The sequence below is a fragment of the Tursiops truncatus genome, chromosome 11 (assembly GCF_011762595.2).
Source record: "Tursiops truncatus isolate mTurTru1 chromosome 11, mTurTru1.mat.Y, whole genome shotgun sequence".
NCBI classification, from domain to species: Eukaryota; Metazoa; Chordata; class Mammalia; order Artiodactyla; family Delphinidae; genus Tursiops; species Tursiops truncatus.
In genome coordinates, this window is record NC_047044.1 from 7,432,801 (window position 1) to 7,459,612 (window position 26,812).

General features: G+C 54.1%; 1 protein-coding gene and 2 long non-coding RNA genes across 15 annotated transcripts in view; 1 reads left to right on the forward strand and 2 right to left on the reverse strand.

The window, feature by feature from the left end:
* Nucleotides 1–1,968, reverse strand: part of LOC141275809 (uncharacterized) — a 14,524-nt gene extending 12,556 nt beyond the window's left edge. For 2 of the 5 annotated variants that reach the window (XR_012324164.1, XR_012324165.1), the window contains exons 1-3: nucleotides 764–1,962; nucleotides 332–390; nucleotides 83–229 (exon numbers count right to left, since the gene is read on the reverse strand). This is a non-coding gene — a long non-coding RNA (uncharacterized lncRNA). Of the gene's footprint in view, nucleotides 1–82; nucleotides 230–331; nucleotides 391–763 lie in introns of all 5 variants that reach the window. The other 3 variants (XR_012324166.1, XR_012324167.1, XR_012324163.1) reach the window with 3 other exon arrangements.
* TOB2 (transducer of ERBB2, 2) lies at nucleotides 104–12,708 on the forward strand. Of its 6 annotated transcripts, none has more exons than XM_033865952.2 (3): nucleotides 1,993–2,535; nucleotides 5,975–6,069; nucleotides 8,772–12,708. In XM_033865952.2, the coding sequence occupies exon 3, from the start codon at nucleotides 8,868–8,870 to the stop codon at nucleotides 9,897–9,899; it is 1,032 nt and encodes a 343-aa protein (XP_033721843.1). In that variant the 5' UTR covers nucleotides 1,993–2,535; nucleotides 5,975–6,069; nucleotides 8,772–8,867; the 3' UTR covers nucleotides 9,900–12,708. The 6 variants fall into 6 exon arrangements, with proteins under 6 accessions (XP_033721845.1, XP_033721843.1, XP_033721842.1 ...); XM_033865951.2 differs by having other exon boundaries at nucleotides 1,993–2,531; XM_033865954.2 differs by lacking the exons at nucleotides 1,993–2,535; nucleotides 5,975–6,069 and adding an exon at nucleotides 104–241.
* LOC109551353 (uncharacterized) lies at nucleotides 10,142–22,749 on the reverse strand. Of its 4 annotated transcripts, XR_012324170.1 has the most exons (4): nucleotides 22,617–22,749; nucleotides 19,727–19,827; nucleotides 14,127–16,814; nucleotides 10,142–13,752 (listed from the first exon to the last, which is right to left on the reverse strand). It is a non-coding gene; the product is annotated as an uncharacterized lncRNA (long non-coding RNA). The 4 variants fall into 4 exon arrangements; XR_012324169.1 differs by having other exon boundaries at nucleotides 10,142–16,814; nucleotides 19,727–19,784; XR_002178127.3 differs by having other exon boundaries at nucleotides 10,142–16,814.
* Between the last annotated feature and the right edge of the window lie 4,063 nt (nucleotides 22,750–26,812).

Consider the following 26,812-nt stretch of genomic DNA (forward strand, 5'->3'; position numbering starts at 1 on the left):
TAAGAATGGTGATTGCCTTTTTCCCCTCTATTTTATTTTTTCCTATTTATATGCTAACCCTTTACCCAGGGATCCCATTTACCAAGGAAGCTGGATTTCTCAGTTTTGTTTCAGTGATATTCCTCAAGGCTGGTGTGTTTTCAGCACTGCAGGGGAGATTCGAATAAATACAGAAACGCGCAAAAATTCAACACCTTCCTTCCAGGGATTCACTCCGCTCTCCCACAGCCTGCAGTGAACGGTAGGAAATGTATACCCTTTATCTACTTATATGGACTCCATCCCTCCTTCCTGTGATACCCTAGAAGAATTCGTTTCAACTCACTCTCACCTTTCTCATCCTGTCTTGTAAGGTTTCCCAGTAGGATGCAATTTGGCCAGAACGGTGACCTTTAAATTAAGGATAGTACCTATTTGAGACAGGCTTTACATACAGTATCATATTTAATCCCCGCACGATCTCCATTTTAAGGATGAGAAAACAGGTTTGATGATGTAAAGAGATTTGTTGCCATTAAATCAAGATAAAACAGTTGGTGTTGGAACTGGGATTCAAACCCACCTATTTCCACAGCTGCCTCTACTAAATGACTACAAATACCAGCATCCCTTACAATGCCCCAATGCGCAGACGTACTCTCCCCAAGGGCCAGGCTCCTTGGCTCTCGGCCCCCACTTCCCCGTCCTAGAGGTTGGATCGAACACCCAATCAGATGCTGCCGCTCCCTCTTCCCCACCAATGGGAAGGCTGTTGCTAACGTACCGGTTATATTTTTAGCTCTTCAGTACTCTGGCACCCTGAGTCGGCCGGGTCTCGCTGCCCGGTTGGAACTCGCGACGCTGGGGGAGGGGAGGGGAGGGGAGGGGAGGGGAGGGGAACGAGGTAAAGGAGGAAAAAGAAGGGGAGGGGCGGAGTGGGGCTAGGCGGAGGAGGCGTGTGTGTGACGCTCTGGAACTCGCTGACGCACAAGCAAGTAGTCCCTTGAGGTGCCCCAGGGGCTGAAGCGCTCAGAGTGTGGGGGATGGGAGCTCTCGGGCTCAGGCTCCCTCCCCTTTTCTGTCCCCTTGGAGTTTGCCCTCCAGTCCAGCGTTTCTCTACAGCAGTCAAAGAAAGCGCATTTAAACCCGCACGCTACCGTTGCTCTCTGCCCCTGCCAAAAAAAGTGATCAAGGGAAAAAAAAAAAAACTGCAAACCGTTCGTAGCTGGAAACTTTCGCATCTCGCCATCCCACGTGGGTTTGGCGGCTGTTGGGCTGGAACCGTCTGGAATGAAAATAAAGACCGGGGGTGGGGAGACTTGGGGAATGGGCGATTGAAGAAGGGATGGGAAGACTTCAAGCGCAAGCTCCCAGCGGCCCCGGGCTTTACCACCTGGCAGTCCAGTCCGCCTATGACCTCACTGGGCACAGGCCTCCCCATCCCCAACTCCGCGCCCCGCACAGTCACAAACTAGCCGAGTGGCCCACGTGGCCATAGCCCGGGCCAGGGGTGCCGAGCGCGCGAGGGTGCCGGGTTCGGCGAACCTGGGTCAGCCGCCCGAGGGACCGTCGGGTGCGCAAGCGCGGCGGCTCTGGCACGGGCAGGCGCCACCCCCAACGGCGGGGGCTGTTACTAGAAGACATGTGGCTCTGGTGCCCCTTGAGGGGGGCGCCGACCTGGGAGAAACTACGGGTGCGTCCGCAGAGGAGCTGAGCCCCGCCCGGAGCGGGCAGGGCACAGCTCGCGCGCCTGAGCGGAACCGGCGCTGGCCCTGTCCGCGCCGCGAGGTTAACGGGCGCCAGAGGTGGCAAGCGGAAGGTTAATGTGTCGCTCAGCTCCTTTTCCTGGCCGTTCAGCCTCTCCTCGCCCCCTCTTCCTCCCGCTCTGCCCGGGCCCAGGTTTCCCCCTCGCCCTTCCCTCGACGTTACGCGTCCCCCGACGAAGCACCAGGAGCTCGGAATATTCGGGCTAAGCCGCCTTGATACAGGTTTGAAACCTTTACAGAGTTCCAGTCAGCCGGCTGGGAAGTAGTCCCGGCCCGGCGCTCGGCCCCGCCCCTGCAGGGCGGAGGGACGCATCACGCAGGGGTGGGGAAGCCGGATCCGTGCGCAGGGTTGCTAAGGGTGAAACTTTTCATTGACTTTGCTCACTTCGGGCAGTGGCGCGGGAAGGAGCGGGTCGTCGGCGGGGAGAACCGAGTGGCTTGGGCGACGCGGGGCCAGAAGGGCAAGACCGTCCGCCGGCCACAGCCGGGACCGTCTTCCGTCCCGCGACACAAGCAACCCTCCGGTCCTCCAGCCTCGCGCCGTCGCCGCTGGCCGGCCCGCCCGCCCTCTGTCCCCCGCCGCTGAGCCCGACCTCCAAAAAGCTGAAAGAATTATTATTGAGATCATAGCCCATACTCCCCTCACTCGCTCCCCCATCCTCAACGAAGAAAAGGACACATCGGCTCCCGGGAAGGGAGAGCAACCTCCGCCCCGCGCCCAGGACCACCCTGGAGGAAGAAGCCGCCCCGCGGCCGGCACACCGCCCCGCCGCCGCGGAGACCCGAGTGAGTGAGTGGGGGGCGTGCGGGCGGGGGGGCTCCCCCGAGACCCAACAGGCCCGACGCCTTCCCCTACCCCCGCCCCACTCCCGCTCTCCGCTTTGGTGGACTCTCCACGTTGCTGTCGCCCCCCCTCTTACACCTGGCCAACATTTTCCGTTCCCCTTCCGCCTCCTCACTGGACCCCACCTTTTCCCCGTGCTCTTCTTTCCCTCACGTTTGCTCTCATCCTGGGGTATCCCAGAGCCCCTTTCTCTCCCTGTTCCAAGTGTGGCCACCTCCTGGGTGCGGTGCATTTCCTCCCTTTTCCCTCCGTTCTTCATATCCTAGAGAGTCGCTAGATTTTCCTCGTTCCCCGCGAAAACATAACTCCCACCACCATTAAATAAAATCAGAAGAAGGAAGGGGATCCAGGCCTTGTTTTTCTGCTTTTCCCGTGTGCGGGGTAGGAGGGTGGTAATAATTAATAGGGCTTATTTTTGGCCCTGTGGAGCCTGAGGGATGGAGGGTGGACACCCCGCTTTTGGACCGGTCAGTGGTGACTGTCCTCTGGCCGCCGAGCCAGAATTTACCATTTGGCTTTAGCTCTTTATCCACGTTAGTGTTTTAAGGGGAAACTGGGCGGAAAAAAGTACCCTTACAGCAGTATCAGTGAGTGGATTCAGGTTGACCCTGGTGAGGTGCCTGGGAGGAAGAGCCTTACTCCTAAGCTCCTGTCCAGAGGATGGACTGTGCCCTTGACCAGAAAGGGAGGGGGAGGAGGAGGGAACAGAGAGAGGAGGGGCAGCTGGCAGCCCTTTCCCACCCCCTAGAGGAACCAGAACCCCACACAGTAGGCGTCAACTCGTGGGCTAGTCGAGGGGGGTCCCTGGTGTCTGCTCAGTATCTAACCTTTCTTTTCTTCTTCCTGCCCACCCTACCGTGGGAGTGGGTCCCTCATCTTTGATTTAACCGCAGAAAAACATCCCTATTGCTTTCTTGGGTGCCTGCCCCCATCCCCCTCTTAAGCGGAGGGGGAAAGAAGCTTGTGTGGGAGGAAGGATTAGGGAGGTTTAACACCCTGCAGAGGAGCTTTGCCGAGGATCTGGTAAGTCTGGTCAATAGAGCAGGCCTTGCAGCGGAAGGAGACTCACAAACAATTTTTAGGTATTAGAAAATGTTGTCAGATGTACAGTTTTTTCTTCCCTGGCTGGGAACTCTTTCCCATTACCTAGCCGGGTCTGGTTACTCGGACTTGGATTAGAAGAGGGGTGAGGCTTGGGCCTTGCTGGCGTCGGGCCTTCTGATTGTCCGCCCGGCGCCTCCCCGCAGCTTAAAACTGGGAATTTCTTTGGCCGAGAGGACGGGAGAACTGGGTTTATTCCTGCCGTTCCATTCCTGGTTGTGAGGTGCTACAGCAGAGCCCGCTGGGCGTTAAGTGAAAAGGCTCTTTCTCTTTGAATCCGCCGTCCCTACAGCAACTCCAAAGGGAAACCACCCAGCCCAAGGAATACAGATTAAGTGGCAGGGGTTTGGGGAGAGGGAGGGATGTGACTCCTATCTATCCCGGCCTACCGCCTTCACCCAGAAAAAACTCATTAGAAGCTGTTAATTCAACGGTCTTGCGAGGCAGTGAAGAGAGAGGAAGAAAGAAAAGTTCAGTTTTTCGGGAAGCCGAGACATGGATATGGTGGGCGACACAATACGGGGAGTAGGCCTTATGGGTAGAATTTATATAAAATGTATTAGGCGGTGGGCGGGGGAGGGGGGGGGGGGGCGCCAGTCTGCCACAACGCGCATGTGCATCGGAAACTTTTCCTCGGTTCTCCCACCCTCCTCCAGCTCCCCTTACTGGGCATGCGTAGTTCCCCGGCTGAGTCTTCGCAAAGTACGCAGGGAAGTGTAGTGTGCAGAGAAAGTAGGTCGTTTGCTCCAACCTGAGCGTGAGGTTTCTGAAGACTACAATTCCCAGAGCGCAGAGTGCACCTTTGCCCCGGACCTCCCCGTGTATGTTGGGGTTCAGTCAAGTCTTCCTGGCTTCAGAGGAACCTGGAGAGGCCTAGAAAGGGCCCCCCCCTTTTTTTTTTGGCCGCCCAGCGGGGTTTTGTAGGATCTTAGTTCCCGACTGGGGATGGAACCCAGGACGTCGGCAGTCAGAGCATGGAGTCCTAACCACTGGACTGCCAGGGAATTCCCAAAAGGGCCCTCTTAGTCGGAAGGAGTCTCGTAGTCAGACTTGGGCTTGCACAGTCCATGTTTTGGGGAGATGGTGTGGGACACTGGGGGGGGGGGTGCAGTCAGTTGGCACAAGTCCTGGTAGCCTTTCAACCACACCCACCCGTCTGCCACCGAGACCATTGTGGTGGGGCCACCCCCTGTCCCGCCAGAGCCGGGCCCCCACTGCCCAGCACCCGGTCTGTGACACCTACTGGCCTTGTCAAAATTGAGGACCCTGAGTCCTCTTTCCACACTCATTTGAATCTGGTAGTGCTTGATTGTCCTATGATTTGGATGTTAAGGCTTGAGGTGCCTGAATATTTTACAGGTGCTCAGGGTTTGGGGGCCCAGTGGGTTCCCTCATTATCCCTCCTTTTCCCCTTTAAAACAACTTTTTCTTCCTAAAAACTGTCCTTCGAGTTTTTGTCAGAAGTTCTCTGGCGTCTCCATTTACCATATCGTTGACTTGCAGCCTCCTTTCAGCTTCTTTCTCCCCTCCCCCGTACGCGGGCCTCTCATTGTTGGTGGCCTCTCCCGTTGCGGAGCACAGGCTCCGGACGCGCAGGCTCAGCGGCTATGGCTCACGGGCCCATGCCGCTCCGCAGTATGTGGGATCTTCCCGGACCGGGGCACTAACCCGCGTCCCCTACATCGGCAGGCGGACTCTCGACCACTGCGCCACCACGGAAGCCCTCTTCCCCCTTTTTTGACATTCTCTTGAGCACTTACGCCTTTAAAACTCAACACAGGGATCTGAATCCAGGATGAACTTTGTTGCTGGAATTAAAGCAAATGAAGGAGGATAAGATTCTAAATAAAAGGGGACAGAATTTTACTCTCATATTTGCAACTTTTTAATATGTTGACAAAAGGTAGATTTTGCTGTTGTTAAGCACTTAGCCTTTTTTTTTCTTTTTGCCACATTTCTGGCCTTTTGTGCCTGAGTCAGGGTTGGAGAAAGTCTTTGAGTCCTCTCCTGCGGCTTGACTTGAATCTACTTGTTCCTTTTATTGAAGGGTGGTTATTTTTAAGCTAATTTTACCACATTGTATGAATATTTAATATATAAGCTCTAGAATTTGTCCAATAGCCTTAAAAAAATGAACAAACTGATGTGAGTGGTCACTCCTATCTTTAGTTAAAGACAGCACCAGTGCTTTAATCCTCTGTTCCGTAAGCTTCTTGAAGTCAAAATTAGAGCTTGAGCTGCTAGAGCAGAAAATCTCATTCTGGTTGTCCGTCGTTTTTGTAAGGTTCCACCCCACAGCCATCTGGCCTGGCCTGTTCTCGAGTTGAAGAAGCGAAAGTGGCATTATCTACTTCTGATTTGTGCAGCAGCATCACTGAGGTATAAATTGGTGTGCCGCTTTTTTTTTTTAATAAATTTATTTATTTATTACTTATTTAATTTTGGCTGCGTTGGGTCTTCGTTGCTGTGCGCAGGCTTTCTCGAGTTGCGGCGAGTGGGGGCTACTCTTCGTTGCAGTGCCTGGGCTTCTCATTGCGGTGGCTTCTCTCGTTGTGGAGCACGGGCTCTAGGCTCACGGGCTTCAGTAGTTGTGGCACGTGGGCTCAATATTTGAGGCTCGTGGGCTCTAGAGCCGCAGGCTCGATAGTTGTGGCGCACGGGCTTAGTTGCTCTGCAGCATGTGGGATCTTCCCGGACCAGGACTCGAACCCATATCCCATGCATTGGCAGGCGGATTCTCAACCACTGCGCCACCAGGGAAGCCCCTGGCGTGCAGCTTTAGTTGCTAATGCTGCAGAAAATGGTTAGCTGGGCAGGGCTGATGACAGTGATTCTATTGTATTTTGGGGTAGGAGGCTTATTTCCCAATGACTTTGGCCTGCATTTAAAATGCTCCCATTTTGAGGCCGAACTGTTCAGGGGAGGTGATTTAGAAGGCAGTTACGCAGCAGAGTTTGAGAAGGCATAGCAGGGTGCAGGAGCCCTTTGGACCATGTGGCATGCCAAGAGGCCATGTGGTTCCTTGGGAGAAGGGTCATATGTCATGTTCAAGTTTTACTTTTCAAAAATACTTTGAAGACACTGCCTTTAACTCCAGGCCCATTCTTGGGAACCAGTGCCAACTTTCTTTACAACTTTTTAGTCTCATGTGTGTTGGACACGTCTAGTGGGCCACTGTGGCCCTTACAGGCCTTTGTTCTTGAGGGGAGGCCCATGGTCCTGGTAGCTATCTTTGCATCTGGTGATGAATCCAATCCTCGTAAACAGAAAGCTCCTTATCTTTATCATTCTCCTTCTCTTTAAACCTAGAAGGACCCTGGAATTGATCTTTGGCGACCAGGAATAGACATCTGAACACACATGGAGATTGTCTGTATTGGAGGCTGGGATAGATGGAGAGAAAAGAGTCACCTGAATCCTGAGCCTCCCTGTGGAGGGCTCAGGAGAGGCCATGCTCGTGGCACTTCTTTTGGTGCCCCACGTGACCCTTTGTCTACTCAGACCTGAAGTGAGGGAGGGGCTAGACATGGCCGGCGTCATCAGATACTCCACATTAACCCAGACTCCACATTAACCCAGTGCGTTTTCTCTGATACTCACCCCGGAGAGCTTTGCCTGAGGGTTCCGTCCTTAAAACGCCCTGGTCCCAGGCCGTAGCCAGTTGGGTCAGGTGTTCCGAAAGCTCAAGATCCTCAAGCCTAGAATTAGCACCTGGATACTGTGTGCTGGACCCAGAAGGGATTTTAATCGAAATCCAGCTCCAGGGACAAAAGATGCCCTTGACGGATAGTGGATCAGTCTTGTCTCTGTGCTGAGCTCAGCAGCACATTCTCACCCAGAGGTCTGGTTAGGAACATTTTCTGGCTCTGTCGGCCCTCAAAGATGGCCCTTTTCAGTTCAGTTCTCCTATGGCATGAACCTGGATCTGCCCTTTTGGAGAAGGTGAGGCAATTAGGATCACTGGCTCTCAGGACCTCACAGATCATCTTCCTGAGAAATGAGGCTGGCCCAGACCTCAGGAATAAACCTTTTTGACCTCTGTGGATCTGGCTGTGAGAGAATCCCAAAATAACAAGCTGAGTGTTTATGTTGGACTGCCTCCTCTCCAGGGATCTCCAAACACGTGATGAATCTGGTCTGGTGCCAAGGACAGGTGGTCAGACAGTCCCTGGGAGACAGAGTGATGATGGGTCCCCAGCTGGAGGCTGTAGGGTGATGGAAAATTTCTTCTCTCTGCCCACCTCATCACCTACACTCTAGCCAGAAACTATAGAGATTTCCCTCAGGCCACACCGGTACTGCTCTTAAGGCTTTGTTGGCCTACAGGGCCCACTTCCCTCTCCTTTCCTCTGCTTCCCTAGGGCAGCCCCTAGTCAGTAGTTTCCTTGTTGGTCCATGCCTCTGATTGTGATAGGTCTTGACTTTTTCCTGGGGATCATGCCCCAGTCTCCATTCTTGGAGGCTGTCTGGATGGAAATGCTCGCCTTGGTTACACTGTTCTGCAAAAGAATCAGCTCTGCAAACCCAGAGTGAGCCAGAGCACACGCACACCCAGGGAACTCAGGATAACAAATTGGATGCGATTGGAGTCCTGGCCTCCCGTGAAAAGTTGGCAGTGCTGCTTCCTGTTCAGTGACCTGTATCCCTTTCCATTTAAGGGGTTGAAACTAAAGATTTTAAACTCCTGTCTTGGCCTGTGACAGTTTGGGAGTGGGACTTCACCGAGATATTGCAGAGACAAGTTAGCAAGAGCCTTCCCTTCTCCATCTGATTTAGGAGCTCGATTTTTTTGGTGTCACTCATAAAGTGACCTGAATTCTCAAAATAGTGGAAACCACAGTACCCCTGTTTCTTTAGAAGTACTTAAAAATATTTATCAAGTGCCGACTAAAATATCATGTTACTGATGAAACTAAGGCTCAGAAAAAAGGGACTTGCCCACAGTCACACATATAAACCTGTCACTAGTGCAGCAGAAATGGGACCCTGAGGCTATGTGATCCAAAGTTGGTGCTTTTCTGTCTGATGCCCACTGGCTTTCTGCATATCTACTCATGAAGCCTTTCTTTCTCATTTTTCAGCGTTGTCTGGAGCCCAAGGCTGCCCACCTTACATTTCCTACCACTGTCCTTGGCTTGTGCACGTGCCTGTGCTGATTCTCTGCCTAGGAAAGGACGATGCAGCTGGAGATCAAAGTGGCCCTGAACTTCATCATCTCCTACCTGTACAACAAGCTGCCCCGGCGCCGGGCAGACCTGTTCGGTGAGGAGCTAGAGCGACTCTTGAAAAAGAAATATGAAGGCCACTGGTACCCTGACAAGCCACTGAAGGGCTCTGGCTTCCGCTGTGTCCACATCGGGGAGATAGTGGACCCCGTGGTGGAGCTGGCCGCCAAGCGGAGTGGGCTGGCGGTGGAGGATGTGCGGGCCAACGTGCCCGAGGAGCTGAGTGTCTGGATCGACCCTTTCGAGGTGTCCTACCAGATTGGTGAGAAGGGGGCTGTGAAAGTGCTCTACCTGGATGACAGCGAGGGCTGTGTTGCCCCAGAGCTGGACAAGGAGATCAAGAGCAGCTTCAATCCCGATGCCCAGGTGTTTGTGCCCATCGGCAGCCAGGACAGCTCCCTGTCCAACTCCCCGTCACCGTCCTTTGGCCAGTCGCCCAGCCCCACCTTCATGCCCCGCTCCGCTCAGCCCATCACTTTTACCACCGCCTCCTTCGCAGCCACCAAGTTTGGCTCCACCAAGATGAAGAAGGGGGGCGGGGCAGCGGGTGGGGGGGCGGGGGGCGGGGCAAGTGGCCAGCCGATCCCCCAGCAGCAGCCCCGCATGGCCCGCTCTCCCACCAACAGCCTGCTGAAGCAGAAGAGCCTCTCTCTGTCTCTGCATTCACTGAACTTCATCGCCACCAACCCAGCCCCTCAGTCCCAGCTCTCACCCAATGCCAAGGAGTTCGTGTACAACGGCGGTGGCTCTCCCAGCCTCTTCTGTGATGGGGCCGATGGCCAGGGCAGTGGCACCCCAGCCCCCTTCGGGGGCGGTGGGGCTGGCACCTGCAACAGCAGCAGCTTCGACATGGCCCAGGTGTTTGGAGGTGGCGCCAACAGCCTCTTCTTGGAGAAGGCGCCCTTCGTGGAAGGCCTCAGCTACAACCTGAACACCATGCAGTATCCCAGCCAGCCGTTTCAGCCCGTTGTGCTGGCCAACTGACTGCCCACCTGCCCACGGGGCCAGGAGCACCCAAGACCACAGAAAAGAGAAAGGAAAGGAAAGGCCAAAAAAAAGAGGAAAAGAAAAATACACAAAAAGATTTCCAGTCTTCTCACTCTAACTTCTAGAAACATGACCCAGCCCGGGCATGGAGTGGGAGGGGCCCCTGAAGCTCTGAACAGTGTTTAGCTCAGCCCCCTGCTGCTCTCCTGCCTGCCTCCGATTTATTCGGTTGGTTTGGGTTTTATATTTCTTTTTCTTTTTTTCTTTTTTACATGTAGTTTTCTATATAACATCTTTAATTAGTGGCTTCCTGTGCTAAGAATGGTCCAGATGTGAATTGCTGCTCCCTGCTCCCTCCCTCCCTCCCTCTCTCCCTCTCTCCCTCCCTCCTTCGCATGCCTGGTTTAGGGTTGGTGTGTCCCAGCTCACAGGGAAGGAAGACAGTGGCTGGGGCCTGGCCCTCCTCAGAACAGGGAGAGACTGCCCCGTGTCACTGTCTTCATCACCCAGCTGTCCTCTCACTCAGAGCCATCCAACCTCAGCAGGCCTGCTCGGGCCCTGCCACCCAGATAGGTCTGACTCCAGCCCCCGCTTCCTCTCAGGCCTGGGCCCTAGGGAGCTGCCAGCTGGCCACTTGACACCCTCCCCCTAGAGCTGAAGTCTGTGACTCCAGGGAGGTTAGCACTCTGTCTGGTGTCCCTTTCATCTCTGTCCTGTGGCCCCATGCCACCATTCCCACCTGGCCCAGACCATCACCGAGGCCCTGGAGACCCAGCCATTGGCACATGTGGCCTCTCTCATGTAGCCCCTTCTTTCCTGGGCCTGAGTTCTTGGGTAGGGAGGTGGGGTGAGTGTAGGTGTGCGTGTGCATGCGTGCGTGCGTGATTTGCTCTCCTGTTTTAAAGGATTCCGAGCCATGTGAAACTTCCCCTCTGGGTGTGATTCTGGGTCGCAGAAAGTGTTTATTTATGTGTGAGGGTGGGGAATGCACTGGGGGTGGGTTGTCAGTCCTTTTGTGGGGTGCTTCACGTGGTGGCGCCAGACTGGCTGAGCCTGACGCTTCCAGAGGAAAGCACTGCAGAAGGAACTGGTTTCCAGACTGCGGAGGGATCTGCACTTTTGTTTTTGACCAAAAAAAAAAAAAAAAAAAAAGGTTAGCAGTGAGGGGCTGAGAGAATGCCCAGCCTCTGATACCTAAGAGAAGTCCCTGGACTCGGACCCTCCTATTGTGTGACCTTAGCCCAGGGTGGGAAACGCTTACCTGAGCGCCCTGGGGGGTGGGAGTTTTGGGTCAGTGCCTGTAGTGGGCAGTCCAAAGCCTTGAATTGAGACTTTGGTCTTTTGGCTGTAGATGTCGCTTTAATACATTTCTTCCCCTGCCTGCTTGAGAACCTCTTGGTACCTCTTGCCAGCCCCTCACTGTCTGACCCAGGCCCACTGGGCCCAATGCTGATCTCGAGCAGGCTGGGCTGGACAGGCACTTGGCCACGGCAGGCGCTGTGTCTGGATTCTTGAAGAGCCCTCCCCACCTCTGCTGGAGAGAATTTACCTTGACGCAACCCTAGTGGGCTAGCTTCCACGCCATGACGCTTTGGCAAGTGGGCACGTAGCATCAGGGCCCCCATCACCAAAGCCTTTGGCACCCTACCCTCTCCTCCCAGTGACCCCAAGTTGGCAACTGCTGTGGCAGCGGATCTGGCCCAGACGGACACTGCCAGCCTCCTCTCCCTGCAGTGGGCACCAGCTCTACCTCCCCGCGCGGGGCAGTGCCCTGGCTCCTTGGCCCGGCACCGTCTGTCCCCCCTAGACTTCTCAGGGGCCAGCCCCGTCTGGGCCACCCTCTCCCGAGCCCTCAGCTCCCGCACAGGTGACAGGCCCAGGCTGCTCTCTGGGAAAGGTTGGATGCTGCCTTATGCCCCCTTCCAGCCCCTCTTCCCCCACTCATGCACACAGGCACCCACCACACCCTGGGCGGCTTGTTCCTCACCACATACAGGGAGGGGGAGACCAACCCCTTAGTGTCTTTTGAAATACGAAGAAAAATGTGTGATCAGGAGCATGACTCCTGTGCTGGGCTCTTGGGCCCACCTCAGTCTGTCTCAAATCTAGGCATTTTTGCTTCAACTTTATTTTTTTTTTTTAAGAAAACAAAACAAAAATCTGCACTAATTTACCTGGTTTCATAGGAAAACTTTTTTTTTTATTTTTTACATTTTTTGGTGTCCGTTTGTATTGAATAATTTGCTACATTTGTAAAATGTAAGAGGTATATATAATATATGTATATTTCTAACGTAAAGGTAATTTTTTTCTTTTCAAGATTTTTTCTTAAGAGGAGAGAAAGATATTTTTTCAGGAAAAACAAACTTTAAAATAAAAAAAGAGGAGAATAAAACCTATTTCTCCCCTTTCCCCATCCTCTCTCTGTCTACCCCCCTTTCCCAGGAACAAGTCAAAAGGTGGATCGTCTTGTAAAGGAAGTAAACTTTTAGTCCAGAATGATGTCTTTTTCTCAGTGCAGTGAGCTGTAGATTCTCTAGTTTGACCCCTGGGGATGGGAAGGGGGGCACTGAGGCAACATGGAGAGGAGCTCGCGGGAGCAGGGTAATGAATTTGTTTTCTTTAGTGAAGGAGGAATACAATCAAGTGTTTTGTATTCAGAATGTTGTGCAATATTTTGGAATGGAACATTGGTGTGTTTAGAGATTTAGTTTAAAAACAAAACAAAAAGATTGATCAAATCTGTACAGTTTATATTGTTCCAGATTTTTTTAAGTTTGTATTAAAAGCATGATATATAATAACCTTCTGCTTGCTCCCTGCTTGTTTTGTTTCTGGGGCCCCTTTTGGGATGGGGAGAGTTGGAGTGACCCAGCCCCTGTGAACCTCACGAAACGATTAGTCATCCTCACCTGACCCCTGGGTGGGCACAGTGTCACAGGGCCCTTTTACCACCTCTCCCCTCGGCCCAGGACACTTCCGGGTGCCCATTCCCACAGGGCCTTTTCCACACGGAAGCAGGTTCCATGAGGTTGGGAACTGCCTCGCTCCCTCTGCTGACAGGTGGTGAGAACAGGACACGCCTCTTCTGGTATTTGGCCATCAGAGACCACTAGACCCTTAGGAGTGGGCAAGGATGAGAAGAGCCTACCTAGGTCAGGTTCCATCCAAAAACCTGGTGCTTAGATTCTCGACCCTTCTCTTGGCTGGGCAATTCTGGAGCTGTTTCAGGGTTGACGTGGCCTGCCTGAGCCCGGGGCTAGGGAGGAAATCAGCGTCTCCTCCCTCTTCCTTGGTACCTGGGGCCCCTCCCCAGCAGTGATGCACATCAGCCTTGCAAGGCCCAAGGGTTGAAGATGTCAGCTAGGTATTTGTTGAATCTTATTTTACACTCACAACAACCTGGTGATAACAGGTATTATCTCCATGGTACAACTGAGAAATGGGCTCCAAGTTAGATTACCTGCAAAATTCATAAAACTAGTAAGTGGGGAAGCTGAGATTTTGCCCCATGTGTGACCTTTTCATGTATAAAACTGTGGAAACTGCTATGGAAGAGTGCCACTGGGGTGTGGGGGGAGGGCTGCCACTGGGTGTGGGAGAGGTGACAGGCCTGGGGGATGCCACCTCCATCCAGGCTGGGGCAGGGGGCAAGCAGCTCTTCTGGGGCATCAAAAGGACCGGCGTTTCCTCAGGCCCCTCACCCCCCAAACAGGCCAACACCGATCCCTCCCCACCCAAGTGTGTGAACTGGGCCTAGAAGCTCTCAGGCCAGACATCCCACATCTGCACAAGGTCCCAGGAGCCCTTGATGTCTGGCCCCTCCATGGGCCGCTTCCTTCAACAGAGCCTGTCGAGAAGAGAGAGGCCCCAGTCCAGGATGCCCAGGCCCTGGCAGAGCTCTCCCTTTCCTCTGCCCTGGCAGGGAGAAGCCCAGCCTGTCTCAGTGTCCCTGTGCACAGGTTGCCCATTGCCTGTGGGCCCCAGGTCCCCTCACATACTCATTCCTATTTATGTTAATATAAATAAAACACCTAGCACAGGTTCTACTAGAGTAGAGGTCCATACCCACTCCCACTCACCCATACCCACTCACTCATTCCCACTCCCTGTGCACGTGCCAGGGAGCTGACAGGCCTGGGGGAGGCCCAGCTCAGGTGCCGAGATCGCCTTCCCGGCCAGCCCCTCCAGCTGAAAGAACAGAGAGTCCGGGTTTGAACAAACCTCCAAATTCTCCATGGCTCAGGCACAGAAATGATTCATTCATACGTTCTTGCCTCCATTTATTCACCAATTGCTGGCTCTGAAGGGGTGCAGTGGGAGACCTGGGGGTAAGGAGAGAAAGAACATTCTGGTAGACTCAGAGTTCCTTGGAAAAAAGGCTCACTTATTCACAAACACTCCATGAGCACCCACTGCCTGCCTGGGGAGCACAGGTGGGACAGCAGTTACAGGAGAGGTGTATACAGGGGGCCTGGGAGCCCAGGGATCAGGAGGCAAAGAAGAGCCAGGAAGGAGAAAAGCAAGACCAAGTCCCCTCCCCAGGGAACGTGTCAGGAGGGCGCCCATCAGGGAAGAGTCTAGACTCTGCTCCCTGAGAAAACAAGGATTCCAATCCCAGCCCTGCCGCTCCTGAGCTGGGTGACCTCAAGCAACCACTCCACCTACTCAGGCGTCTCAGTTCTCTCACCTCTAAAATGGGTATAATAATTACACCTACTTGTGAAGATTAAATGAAACAGTGAGTGGAAAATGCTGAGCACCGTAGCTGGCCCAGAATAAATGACAAGTACCATTTCATCAGCAGGGCCATAATCATTCATCCTCAAACACCAGCAGCCAGCCCAGTCCTGGATGCTTCCTTGAATCAGCAAACAGGTCGAAACCCAACCCTGCCAACAGCGGGACCAGGCTGGGGTGGAAAAGGAAACTCCATTCTCAAAGCAGACACTAGGCTGGCCCCCAGTCTGCCCTCTGCAAGAGTGGGAAGCTGCTTGTCCCCCAGCAAGGTAGCATCCTGGGACGTATACTAATCACCCTCAAAATAGTTTCTCCTGGAGAACAGATGGGTGGGTAGGGGTGAGTCATGGTGGCAGGAGAACCCTGCTCCATTCGTCACTGCTTGCCTGAGTCAGCACCCACCCTTGGGCCAAGGGGATGCCACTGTCTGGTCCCCTCACTGCCACCTCCCCCAAGTGAGTCATGGGGTGGAGGGGCACACTCTTGCCCTCCCTCCTCCTTTCCCTGGGTCTGGCCACTTCAGCCAAGTCCTGAGTGGGCAGGGCCTAAGGACAGGCTGGGACCAGCCAGGAAGTGTCCAAGCCCCTGGGTGACAGGAACCTGCTGATTTTCTGGGTTTTAATTTGGGGAATTTCACTGCCAGCGACAGAAGTGGGTCCTCACAGCTGCCGACTCTGTGTAACCTCAAATATCTCTCTCCCCTCTTGACCTCTGTCCCATTTGTACGAGAGGCAGTGAGGCTAGGCGCCTGTCCAGCTAGGCCATTTGGGCTGGTCCCTGGGTCAGCACCTCTTCCTGCCCCACTGGCTCCTGAGCCCTGGTGAGGGCCCTGGAGGACCCTGTGCTGTGGCACCTTCCCCAGGGAGGGGAGAAAAGAGTGATGGGCTGAGCGCTGGGTGGGACCATAGGGCTACCAGTCGAGACCCCCGCAGGCATGAGGACCTGATCAGAATACTGCTGACCTGTGGCAGGGCTGGTAAGGCCAAGCAGGAGAAGAGGCCTGGTCCAGCCACCTGGACATCTGGGTCCTGAGGCTGGCTCTGCCCTAACTGACTCCAGTAAATCACTCAACATTCAACGTTTACCATTCAACATGGAGGCCCCATAAGTGCTGGACACTGTTCCAGGCATCTTCCTGAAGTGATGTCTAGGAACCACAAACAAATAAGTGAAGAATTTGTCAGATGGTGAGGATGTTCCACTAAGACAATCAAAACTGGTGATGGTAGCTAGTGACCAAGTGGCTCCTTCAGATTGGGCAGTTGGGGGAAGGCGAACCTTCCCAAGGAGGGGGCTTTCAACCCGCAATCTGAATTACAAGAGAATTGGCAGAGAGAGCAGAAGAGAGGTCAGCCACTCCCAAGGGCGAGGTAGAAAATAGTACGGTGTGCTCAGGGAATGAAAAGGCCAGCAGTAAACAAGAGACAGGCAAAGATGAGGTCGAAGAAGTCCTCAAGGCCGCATCATGGGCCCCATAGCCCAGGTGGCGAGCTGGGATCTAACCTCCAATGTGAGAGTTAAGTCTCTCATGCCCAGGTTGCTGCATCTGTGGCTAGGAGCAGAGATAGAGTTCTCTCACACATTCAATCAGCAAACCTCCCCAGAGCCCCTCCTCTGTGCGAGGTCCTGACCTGGGCCCTGGGCACGGGCCTGCTGGAGGACAGGGAGACTTCTAGTGGTAGAAAAGTGGAGTAGAAGACAGACCCAGGTCATTATGACTTCAACACCTTGATCAGATCCACGGCAGAAGGAAGGTCAGCGAGCCGCAGGAGGCTCCTATCCAGCCCCGGAAGGCTCTTCAGAGGGTTGATAGAAGCTCATGGGGGAGGAGCTATGGCCCAGCACACATGCCAAGTACTTCAGGCTGGGCTGGTACGATGGCACCTGGACTCTACATTGAGGGGCTCCAGGCGGTGGGCAGGGAGATGGGAAAAGAAACAAGACTCCTGAGCGGAGGAGCGAGGGGGTAAAGCCATGGGCACAGCAAGTGCAGATGACCCCCTTCACGGAGCCACAGAGATATCCAGGGGGCAGAAATGTAAAACTAAAACTATAAAATGTTTAAAAGAAAACAAAAGAGGGACTTCCCTGGTGGTCCTGTGGTTAAGATGCAGCGCTCCCACTTCAGGGGTGCAGGTTCGATCCTTGGTCTGGGAACTAAGGTCCTGCATGCTGCACAGCCAAAAAACAGAAGGAAAAAAAAAACAACAAGAGAAAATATTTGTGATCTTTAGTTATGCAAAGATTTCTTAGATACGACTCCAAAAGAATGATCCATAAAAGAAAAGACTGATAAATTGGACTTCATCAAAATTCCCTTAGATACTGTTAAGAGAATAAAAAGACAAGCTATAGACTGGGAGAAAATGTAGGCAAAATACAGTCTTTGTAAAAGAGCTTTTATAGAGAAACTATGAAGAACTTTCAAAACTCAATTATACCATTTTACAGGATATACAAATATCAAATCACTACACTGTACACCTGAAACTAATATAATTTTGAAAGTCAGTTATATCTCGGGACTTCCCTTGCAGTCCAGTGGTAAAGAATCTACCTTACAATGTAGGTTCAATCCCTGGTCAGGGAACTAAGATCCCACATGTCCTGGGGCAACTAAGCCCACGTGCTACAACTACTGAGCTCTCGTGCCTCAACTGGAGAGCCTGTGTGCGGCAAACTACAGAGTCCACATGCTCTGGAACCTGTGCACCACAACGACAGAGCTCACACACCCTGGGGCCTGCATGCCACAACTAGAGAAGAGAAAACTCAAACACCACAACTAGAGAGAAGCCCATGCACCACAACGAAAGATCCCACACGCCTCAGAAAAGATCCCGCATGCTGCACCTAAGCCCCATGCAGCCAAAAATAAATAAAATAAATAAATAAATCTTTAAAAAAAAGTCACTTACATCTCAATTTTTTTAAATCCTCAATTATAAGAAAACAAACAGCCCGTCCCTGGTGGCGCAGTGGTTAAGAATCTGCCTGCCAATGCAAGGGACATAGGTTCAAGCCCTGGCCCGGGAAGATCCCACATGCCGCAGAGCAACTAAGCCCATGCACCACATCTACTGAGCCTGTACTCTAGAGTCCGCAAGCCACAACTACTGAGCCCACCTGCCACAACTACTGAAGCCCGTGCGCCTAGAGCCCGTGCTCTGCAACAAGAGAAGCCACCACAATGAGAAGCCCGTGCACCGCAACGAAGAGTATCCCCCGCTCACCGCAACTAGAGAAAACCCGCGTGCAGCAACGAAGACCCAACACAGCCAAAAAGAAAGAACAAACAACCCAGCACAAAATTGGGAAAAGATTTGACTATATCAAAAGAAGATATATCGATGGCAAATAAGCACACGAAAAGATGTTCAACATCATTAGTCATTAGGAAAATGCAAACTAAAGCCACAATGAACACAACTATTAAAATAGCTAAAATTAAGGGACTTCCCTGGTGGTCCAGTGGGTAAGACTCCGCGCTCCCAATACAGGGGGCCTGGTTTCAATCCCTGGTCAGGGAACTACATCCTGCCTGCATGCTGCAACTAAGAGTCCATATGCCGCAACTAAGACCTGCTGCAGCCAAATAAATAAATAAACAGATTTTTTTTTAAAAGTTAAATCAAATTGAACATTTGGAAAAATAATAAATGACTTTTTTTTTTTTTTTTTTTTTTTTTTTTTTTTTTGCGGTACACGGGCCTCTCACTGCTGTGGCCTCTCCCGTTGCGGAGCACAGGATCCAGACATACAGGCTCAGCGGCCATGGCCCACGGGCCCAGCCGCTCCGCGGCACGTCGGATCCTCCCGGACCGGGGCACGAACCCGTGTCCCCCACATCGGCAGGCGGACTCTCAACCACTGCGCCACCAGGGAAGCCCAATAAATGATTTTAAAAATAGCTAAAATTAAAAAGAAAGGCCATACCATGTGTTACCGAAGATGTGGAGGAATTAGTAACTTTTATACACTGCTGGTGGGAATGTAAAATGGTACAACCACTTTGCAAATAATTTAGAAGCTTCTTTAAAAGTTAAACTTCTGGGGCCTCCCTGGTGGCGCAGTGGTAAAGAACTGCCTTACAATGCAGGGGACACAGGTTCAATCCCTGGTCAGGGAACTAAGATCCCACACGCCGCAGGGCAACTAAGCCCGAGTGCCACAACTACTGAGCTCGCACCTCAACTAAAGCCCACGTGCCGCAAAACTACAGAGCCCACACGCCCTGGAGCCTGCATGCCACAACTACAGAAGAGGAAAGCCGCACGCCACAACTAGAGAGAAGCCCGAGCGCCACAACGAAAGATCCCACATGCCTCAATGAAGATCCTGCGTGCCACAACTAAGACCCAATGCAGCCAAAAATAAATAAATAAAATTTAAAAATAGATATTTAATTTTTTAAAAAGTTAAACATCTACCTACAATATGATCCAGCCATCCCATTCCTATTCACCCGTAAGAAAAGGAAATAACTGTCCATACAAAGACTCGTACACAAATGTTCATAGCAGCTTTATGTGTTAGCCCTAAACTGTAAACAACCCAATGTCGTTCATGGGGAGAATGGCTGAACAAACTCTAGTACACCCACCCTATGGAATACTGCTTAGCAATAAAAAGAACTACTGGGACTTCCCTGGCAGTCCAGTGGTTAAGACTCTGTGCTTCCACTGCAGGGGGCCTGGGGTTGGATCCCTGGTGAGGGCACTAAGATCCCGCATGCCGCGTGGCACGGACAAAAAAATAAAAAATAAAAATAAAATAAAGACAAAAAAAAAAAGAAACGAACTACTGATACATGAATGAAGCTCAAAATATTAATGCTGAGTGAAAGCCCTAGCAAAAACAAAAAAACCCACACATACTGTTTCAATCCATTTATAGAAAATTCTAGAAAATGTAAACTAATCATGCAGCAAGAGAAAACAGATTAGTGGTTATTTGGGGACAGGAGAGGAGGAATGGAAGGGACTGGAGGGAAGGATTAAAGTGGGGAACAAGGGAATTTTGGGGGGTGATGGATATATTCATTATCTTGATTGTTTCACGGTATATAATATGTCAAAACTTACCAAATTATAATCTTTAAGTACGTGCAGCTTATAGTTTATCAATTATTCCTCGATGAAGCTGTTGGACAAGACAAAGTCCCTGCCCTCACCAAATTCATGTTCTAGTGGGCAAGATAAATAGTAAACCTCATAAACAAATGAGAAAAATACCCTCAGGGAAACAAAAGGACACCACATGGTGAGAACGCGGCAGAGGGAGTGGTGAGGAGGGTGCCTCCGAGCAGGTGCAGTTCCTCCCATCTCTGTGCCCCTCACTCCCTGGGGCGGCCCCCTTCCTGTTTCCCATGGTGAACGCTTAACTCTCAGCCGCTGTGGGGCTTTGCACAAACTGCTCTGCAGCTCAGCTTCCTGAGCCATGGGGGGCAGGGGGCAGGGGAGATAAGGCTGTGTCCTCTCACGTCTCGGCGTCAGCACGGGGCCCCGCAGTCAGTTCTCTGCCCAAGGGGGCCTCTCACCTGCTCTGGCTGGATTTGGGGACAGGGAGAGCAAAAATGCCAGGAGCAGGAAAATAGGCTTCTCAAGAGCCCAGCTGCCTTCCTCTGAAAGGCACCCCAGGGAGCCTGTCCCTCAGGACTCAGGGCTGCCTTCTGGGAGAGGAAGGTTTGGAACAGCGGGCACCCCTCTTCAGCAGGGCATGCAGAGAGGCAGGAGGGGCTGAGGCGTGCCAGGCCCGGGGACAGGCCAGGTTGGCCTGAGGCCCAGAGGGGCGGGGCAGGAGGTCATCGGCCATGGGCAAGGGGCCCACTTGGCCCTCTCTCTGGACACAATGTCCTGGACTGCTCCAGAGCTTGGCTGGCAGACAGGGAACAGTGACTGGCAGAGGGTTCGGGGAGCCGGCCGAATGGCGGGGGGGCGGCCGGGGGGAGCAGCCTGGCCTGAGCAAAGGGCTGGTTCTTACAACCTGTCCTGCCACCTTGGGCAAGCAGAGGACCAGCTTGTCCGGGAGGCAGGCAGGGGGCCTGGCGCCCTGTGGGGACCTCAGCAATCCCTCCCTACCCTGTGCCCTAGTTGTCCCGTATCACCAGCAGCTGCCGTAACGTGAGCTGAGTTCTCCAAGAGTACAGAACCCTGCAAATGGCAGTCCAGCTGCTCACTGTTGTGGCCTTAGGCAGGTCACAGCCTCCCTGAGACACAGAACTCCACCTGAAAAATGGTGTCTACTTCTTCGGGCTTCAATGCTTGGGAAGCATTTAGGATAATTACCCTCACAGAGGAAGCCCTTGATGGAATAGTTTGCTATAATTACCACATTATAGCAGCAATAACAATGTTCATATATGGAGGGCCTCCGGGGTGCCAGGAGATTTACCTACATTGTCTTGAATCTCCAGCAGCAACCGGAAAGCAGCTTTATCACCCTCATTTTATAGGTGAGGGAACTGAGCTCCAAAGTGACACAGCTGATATCAGGGGGCAGTGGCTCCCTCAGTAGGAACCCAGCCTCCCCTGTGGGCAAAAGGGTTAGGGCCTGATGGGTGGACCCTGGGGGGTTCCTTGTGGCAGAGCTGAACCAGGGAGGGGCCGAGGGGGTGCTAGGAACTCAGCAGCAGAACCCAGAGACCTCAGTTGCTTCCCATAGGACTCTCCTAGATCCTGATATACAAGCCACGGGAGTCAGCAAGGGTTGGAGGCAGGTGCAGGAAGAGATGCATTCGTACATTCAGAAAATACTGATGGAGGGAAATACAGTCCGGTGTTGCTGTACATGGCCTCTGGAGTCGGACTGCCACTTCGGACTCAGACACTGTCACTAGCGAGCTGTGTGGCCTGGTGACTCCCAGTTTTCCCATTGAAGGTGTGTTTGTCCCTGGGCAAACCAGGACTTTTGATCACCCTACCTGGAGGAGTTACTCCACTTCTTGGTTTCCCCAACTGTAAAAGGACACCAATTCTCACCTCAAGTTGCTGTTTGAAGGTAAGATTAACATGTAGCCCTGGACTCAACACTCCAGGCCCGATAAAGGTGAGCAGGGTTAGAGGCATTTCATCTCAACCTGGCAGAGGCCAAGCAAGAGGGGAGGAAGGGAGGTGTGATTGTCCCCATTTTGCAGATGAAGAGACTGAGGCTCCCATTGTGTCTGAGCAGCACAGAGATCTGGGCAGATACCTCCTTCATCCCAAAGCCTGTTCTTAGAAGGTGCTCAAAACGTGTTGGGGTGGCTACCTCAGAGAGAGACCATGGGTGGCACTGCAGGGGATCCCCAGGTGCTCCCAGGGGTCTTGTGCGAGGACAGCCGGGCAGGGCCTGCAGTGCTGCACCAGCGGGCCCTTCAGCAACAGCCTCAGCTGCAGCTGCCGGCCGGGCCACAGGGCAGACCTAGACCACGTGCTCCCCGGGCAAAAGCCAAGGTGCACTGGGAGTTGACTGGCCCAGTGGGGCACCGCCTACCAGCCCAGGGCCAGGCCCAGGTCCTGCACTTTGTCAGGCCCTGGGAGGGGTGAGTGGAGGATAAGGACAGTTCACAGTTACCTTCCTAAGTACTCAGCAGGTGCTGAAATGCGGGGTTCTTCCCTAAGACCTTAGAAGGAGGGCCTGCAAGCAGCACCATTTTATAGGTGGGGACAGTGAGATTCAGAGAGGCGGTTTACCCAAGGTCACCCAGAGGGTAGGCGGAGGTACCAGTCACCACTGGGCTTCACTGCCTGACTTTAGAATTCAAGATACTGGTGGCCCACACACAGTGGGATGGGAAAAGCAACTGCGGAAGACTCCTCAGCAGGGGACCTCCAGAGCCCCCAACGTCAGGGCCAGGAAGGGAACTTTTGTTCAGAGGAGGAAGTCGTGGCCCCAGCCGGAGCTGGGGCTCTCACCGCAGACTGAGCTCCCCTGGGCTCCCCTCGCCTCCTAGCGAGGGCGGTTACCCCCATCCCCGCGTGCACCCCAACTCACTGTGCCCTGCTGGACAGCTGCCTCAGTTTCCCCTCGGGCACTAAGCAGAAGGGGAGGATGCCGGGCCAAACAAGGCAGCGCGGAGGGAGGCGGCCCTGGCCTCTCCTTTCCCAGCCCCACACCACAGCGGAGCACGAGGGGGAGGGGGAGGGGAGGGGAGGGGTTACGTAACGGGCGCGGGGCGGGGAGGGGCGGGGCGAGGTGGGGCTGGGCGGGCGTCAGCGCCGGCGCCGGGTAAGGGGAAGGGAGGCGTTAGGGGCGCCCTCTCCCGGGAAGAGCCAGGCTGTTCCGTCTTCTCCACACTAGGGCAGCCCCCTCCGCGCTCCCTTCCCCGCTCCTGCCCGCGAGTGCTGGGGAATCCGGCGGGCCTACAGCTGGAGAGACCGAGGCCCAGAGCGGGCGCGGCGAACTCGCCGAGTCCCGGGCTGGGCGTGCGGAGTGGCCGAGGCCGCTCACCGCGGGGAGTCTCCTGCTCAGAGCCACTCGCTGGCTCCCCAGTGCCCGACCTCGGCGCCCCGCAGCCTCCTCCCCAGACCCCTAGCCAGGCCTTGTCACACCTCCGGCTCGGGCCTGGCTGGGAGCTCAGCAGCGCCGCGGACCCGCCTGGAGGCCGCCCCCCGCCCCCCGCCCGAAGGTCACCCGGGACCCGAGGGAGCTCCCGGCCCGCGTCAGCCGCGCGCCGCCCCGTTCCCGCTGGAGCGCCTCTGCCTCCCCCGCTCCCTGGCGGCCGTTCCTGCCTCCCTGCTCGCACTTACTTCATCCGGCCCGGCCTCGCTGTTATTTATATCCGCGTCTGTCTCCCCAGCACAGAAGGGAGGCAGCAGCAGGCCCGGCGCTGAGGCCTGCAGGCACACCTGGTGCGACAAATGCCGCTCGCCGCTGGGCCCACCTTTGGCCGGTAGACTGAGACAGCCCTGTGCCTAAGGCCCGGCAACTGCCGCCGGAGGTCGTCCCCAGCCCAGAGTCCCACCTTGACGGCAGTGGCTCTCCCTCCCTGCCCCTCGTCAGGGCATTATCTTGGGTCTCCGTGTTGCATCCCAGGAAGCTCCTAAAGTAGGATCATCGGGGTCACTGGGAGGCTGCTTAACAATGCTGATTCCAGGGTTCCGCACCAGGTCCCTCTGAGTGGGCCTCCCGTGAATGATGCCTGGGACTCTGCATTTGCAACAGGCTCCCTAGTAGAATTATGAGCTTTTCTAAGATTTGAGAGCGGTCTGTGCTGTGGTTGCTTTTGGGAGAGGGAGAAAGCAAACAGTAGGAGGGTGGCAGATTGGGACTGCCCCTGCTTTGATTTGATGGAGCAGGATGGAAAGACCCCGCAGGGGAGAGGTTAGGGCAGAGCCATTGACGGCCTCTGGGGAGGGTAGCCTGGGAGACTTGGCCGGAGAATGAATTGTGGACGCTAAGCAACACCCCACCCCCACCAGTAAAGCCCTTTAACGCCAACTAAGGGACAGACCCCCACCGTTCTCCTGCAAAGTGGGCCTTGGCCCCGCCTTACAAGGCTCAGTTTAATCCCTTCATCCAAGCGCTAGGTAGACCCTGGGCTTGGAGAGCGGAGTACCATACTGTTGCTGCCCCGCCAGTCCAGGAAGAGAGGCGGGCAGCAAACATACAGCAGTTACAATCATAACTATGATTCGATGGAGCAATGAAGACTCAGAGCGGAATTGTGAAGGATGAATAGGAATTCCCCGGGGAAGATAGGATACAGGAGGGGGCATTCCAGGCAGCAGGAACATCTTGTTCAAGTGCTCAGAGGCCTGAAATAGCAACCTCTGTAGGAATCTATGAGCGGTTTGGTGAGGCTGAGTGTCAGGAGCATGGTGAGAGATGAAGCTGGATGTGCAGGGCGAGCCTTGGCCAGACGAGGAGGCCAGACTTGGTCCTGAGTGCATGGGGGCTTGGAGCCCCTGGAGGAGGGATGAGGAAGAGGAGGGATGGGAGGGAAGCTAAACACAGGACACCGCCACAGCAGAGGTGGCAGGGCCTCCCTCCCACCCCTTCCCTGTATTCCCATGGCAGCCCCCTATACCCACTCTGGCTCTAGAAGCTCAAGCTGGAGACTGCCAGGGGACACTGGACCCCATCCCAGCTGGGTGTGATGTGCTGTGAGGCCTGGAGTAGGTGATTTTTGTGCTCCTGGGTCTCAGTTTCCTCATCTATAAAATGGGGGCAGCACTAATCCCTGCCAGTCCCTCCTTGGGATGAGAGTGAGGAGCAGAGGAAATGGATAGGCGGGAGGAGCTTGCTTGTTCTGAGCAATGTTGAGCACAGACCTAGGCACTTGCTCAGCTGGTGCCTCCCCCCTGCCCTCGTCCAAGTGAGCCTTGTCCCCAAATGGTCCCCCACCCCACCAGACTTCGAGAATCACTACTTGAGAGCCAGCACTGCTGGCTTCCAGTTCTGGAGCTGTCAGATCTCTCAAAGTAGGGGCCTCAGGCAAGTCAGTCTCTCTGGGCCTCATTTTTCTCAGATGCAAAATGAAATGCTCCCAGGTGTTGGGGGAGGAGGGACCCCTGGCAGCCCCTCTGGATGGTGACAACCCGGGCTGGCTCTCCTCAAACACAGACAACTCCCAGGTGCAGGAAGTGCAGATGAGGACCCCCTCTGTCCTACCATGTCCCCTCTGCCACCTCCAGTCACTGCCAGGGACATCCTGTGCCCTGATGATGTCACCAGGCCCAGGCCCTGGGAGCCACGGTTGGCTGTAGCTGACAGCACTCAGGCAGGGTTTATTTATTTATTTGTATTTTATTATTTATTTTATTTTTGGCTGCGTTGGGTCTTCGTTGCTGCGCGCAGGCTTTCTCTAGTTGCGGCGAGTGGGGGCTACTCTTCATTGCGGTGTTCAGGCTTCTCATTGCGGTGGCTTCTCTTGTTGCGGAGCACGGGCTCTAGGAGCGTGGACTTCAGTAGTGTGGCACGCGGGCTCAGTAGCTGTGGTGCATGGGCTTAGTTGCTCCGCGGCATGTGGGATCTTCCCGGACCAGGGCCCGAACTCGTGTCCCCTGCATTGGCAGGCAGATTCTTAACCACTGCACCACCAGGGAAGCCCCAGGCAGGGTTTAGTTTTAAACTCTCAGGGCTTGGTCAGCTCCTTGCCCCCTCCCCACCCCACCCCACCCTGCCTACCCTGTCTCCCACAGCCCAAGCCCCCAGGCCCCTCCTTGAAGGTTCTCTTCACACATGCTCTGCTTTCCTGACTGCATCCACCAGGCTTCTGAGGGCCATGTGGAGCCAGGCCATTGGCCAAATGTCTCTGATCACCAAATCCAGACCTGCCAAGGTAAACAGATGGGCCCCTGGAGGTAGACGGTGGCCTCCTCTGCCTCCTGAAGTCCAGAGAGGGCAAGGGACTTGCCAGGGTCCCACAGCCAGGGCTGGGGGTCATCAGACGGGCACTGTAGACACCTGGAATCCGTGACTGGGCCTTGGGGTTGTCACCGTCTTGATTTGAATGCATTTTTTGAATTGATTTTTACTGGAGTACAGTTGCTTTACAATATTGTGTTAGTTTCTTGCTGTACAGCAAAGTGAATCAGTCATATGTATACATATACCCACTCTTGAATTCATTTTTAAAAACAGCTTTTTGCCTGCGGGCCTCAAGTCTTTCTTGATGCCTTGCAGCTCAGACCAGCTGCAGAAATAGACGGAGCACTGGGGCAGCTCCCAGTGGGACCACGGCCCTCACCAACACCCTGGGTAGGGTGTGTCCATCACTCACGGTTGTCACACACTTACCCTCTCAAGTGACTTTAGACTAAGGACCTGTCAGCACCCTGAGCTTGGATCAACACCCCTTTTATCAGTGTCATATGCTGGCCTTCTGGAGAAGACTACGGCTGAAAAACGAGGTTCTGTTGGAAAAATCCATTTGAAAATGACTTGAGCCCTGACTCCTCACTGCTGCTCTGGGAGGCTGGGCAAGGGCTGACGTACAGACGACAGAAGGAGGTGGGATGCAAACCCAGGCTCGATGGGCAGACTCTGAGTGCAAGGCCTCCCCGGAACTCCTCATTCCAGACACCTTGCTCTGGCTGAGCCCCCCTTCTCCCCACACATCCCTCTCAGGCTTACACGTCTACTCCCTGCCCAGAAAGAGCCTAGAAGCACAGGCCCTGGGAGGCAACCAGCCTTCCCTTCTTCCAGGCTCCCTGGATACCTCCAGACAGTGTCTGCCAGCAGCCGCT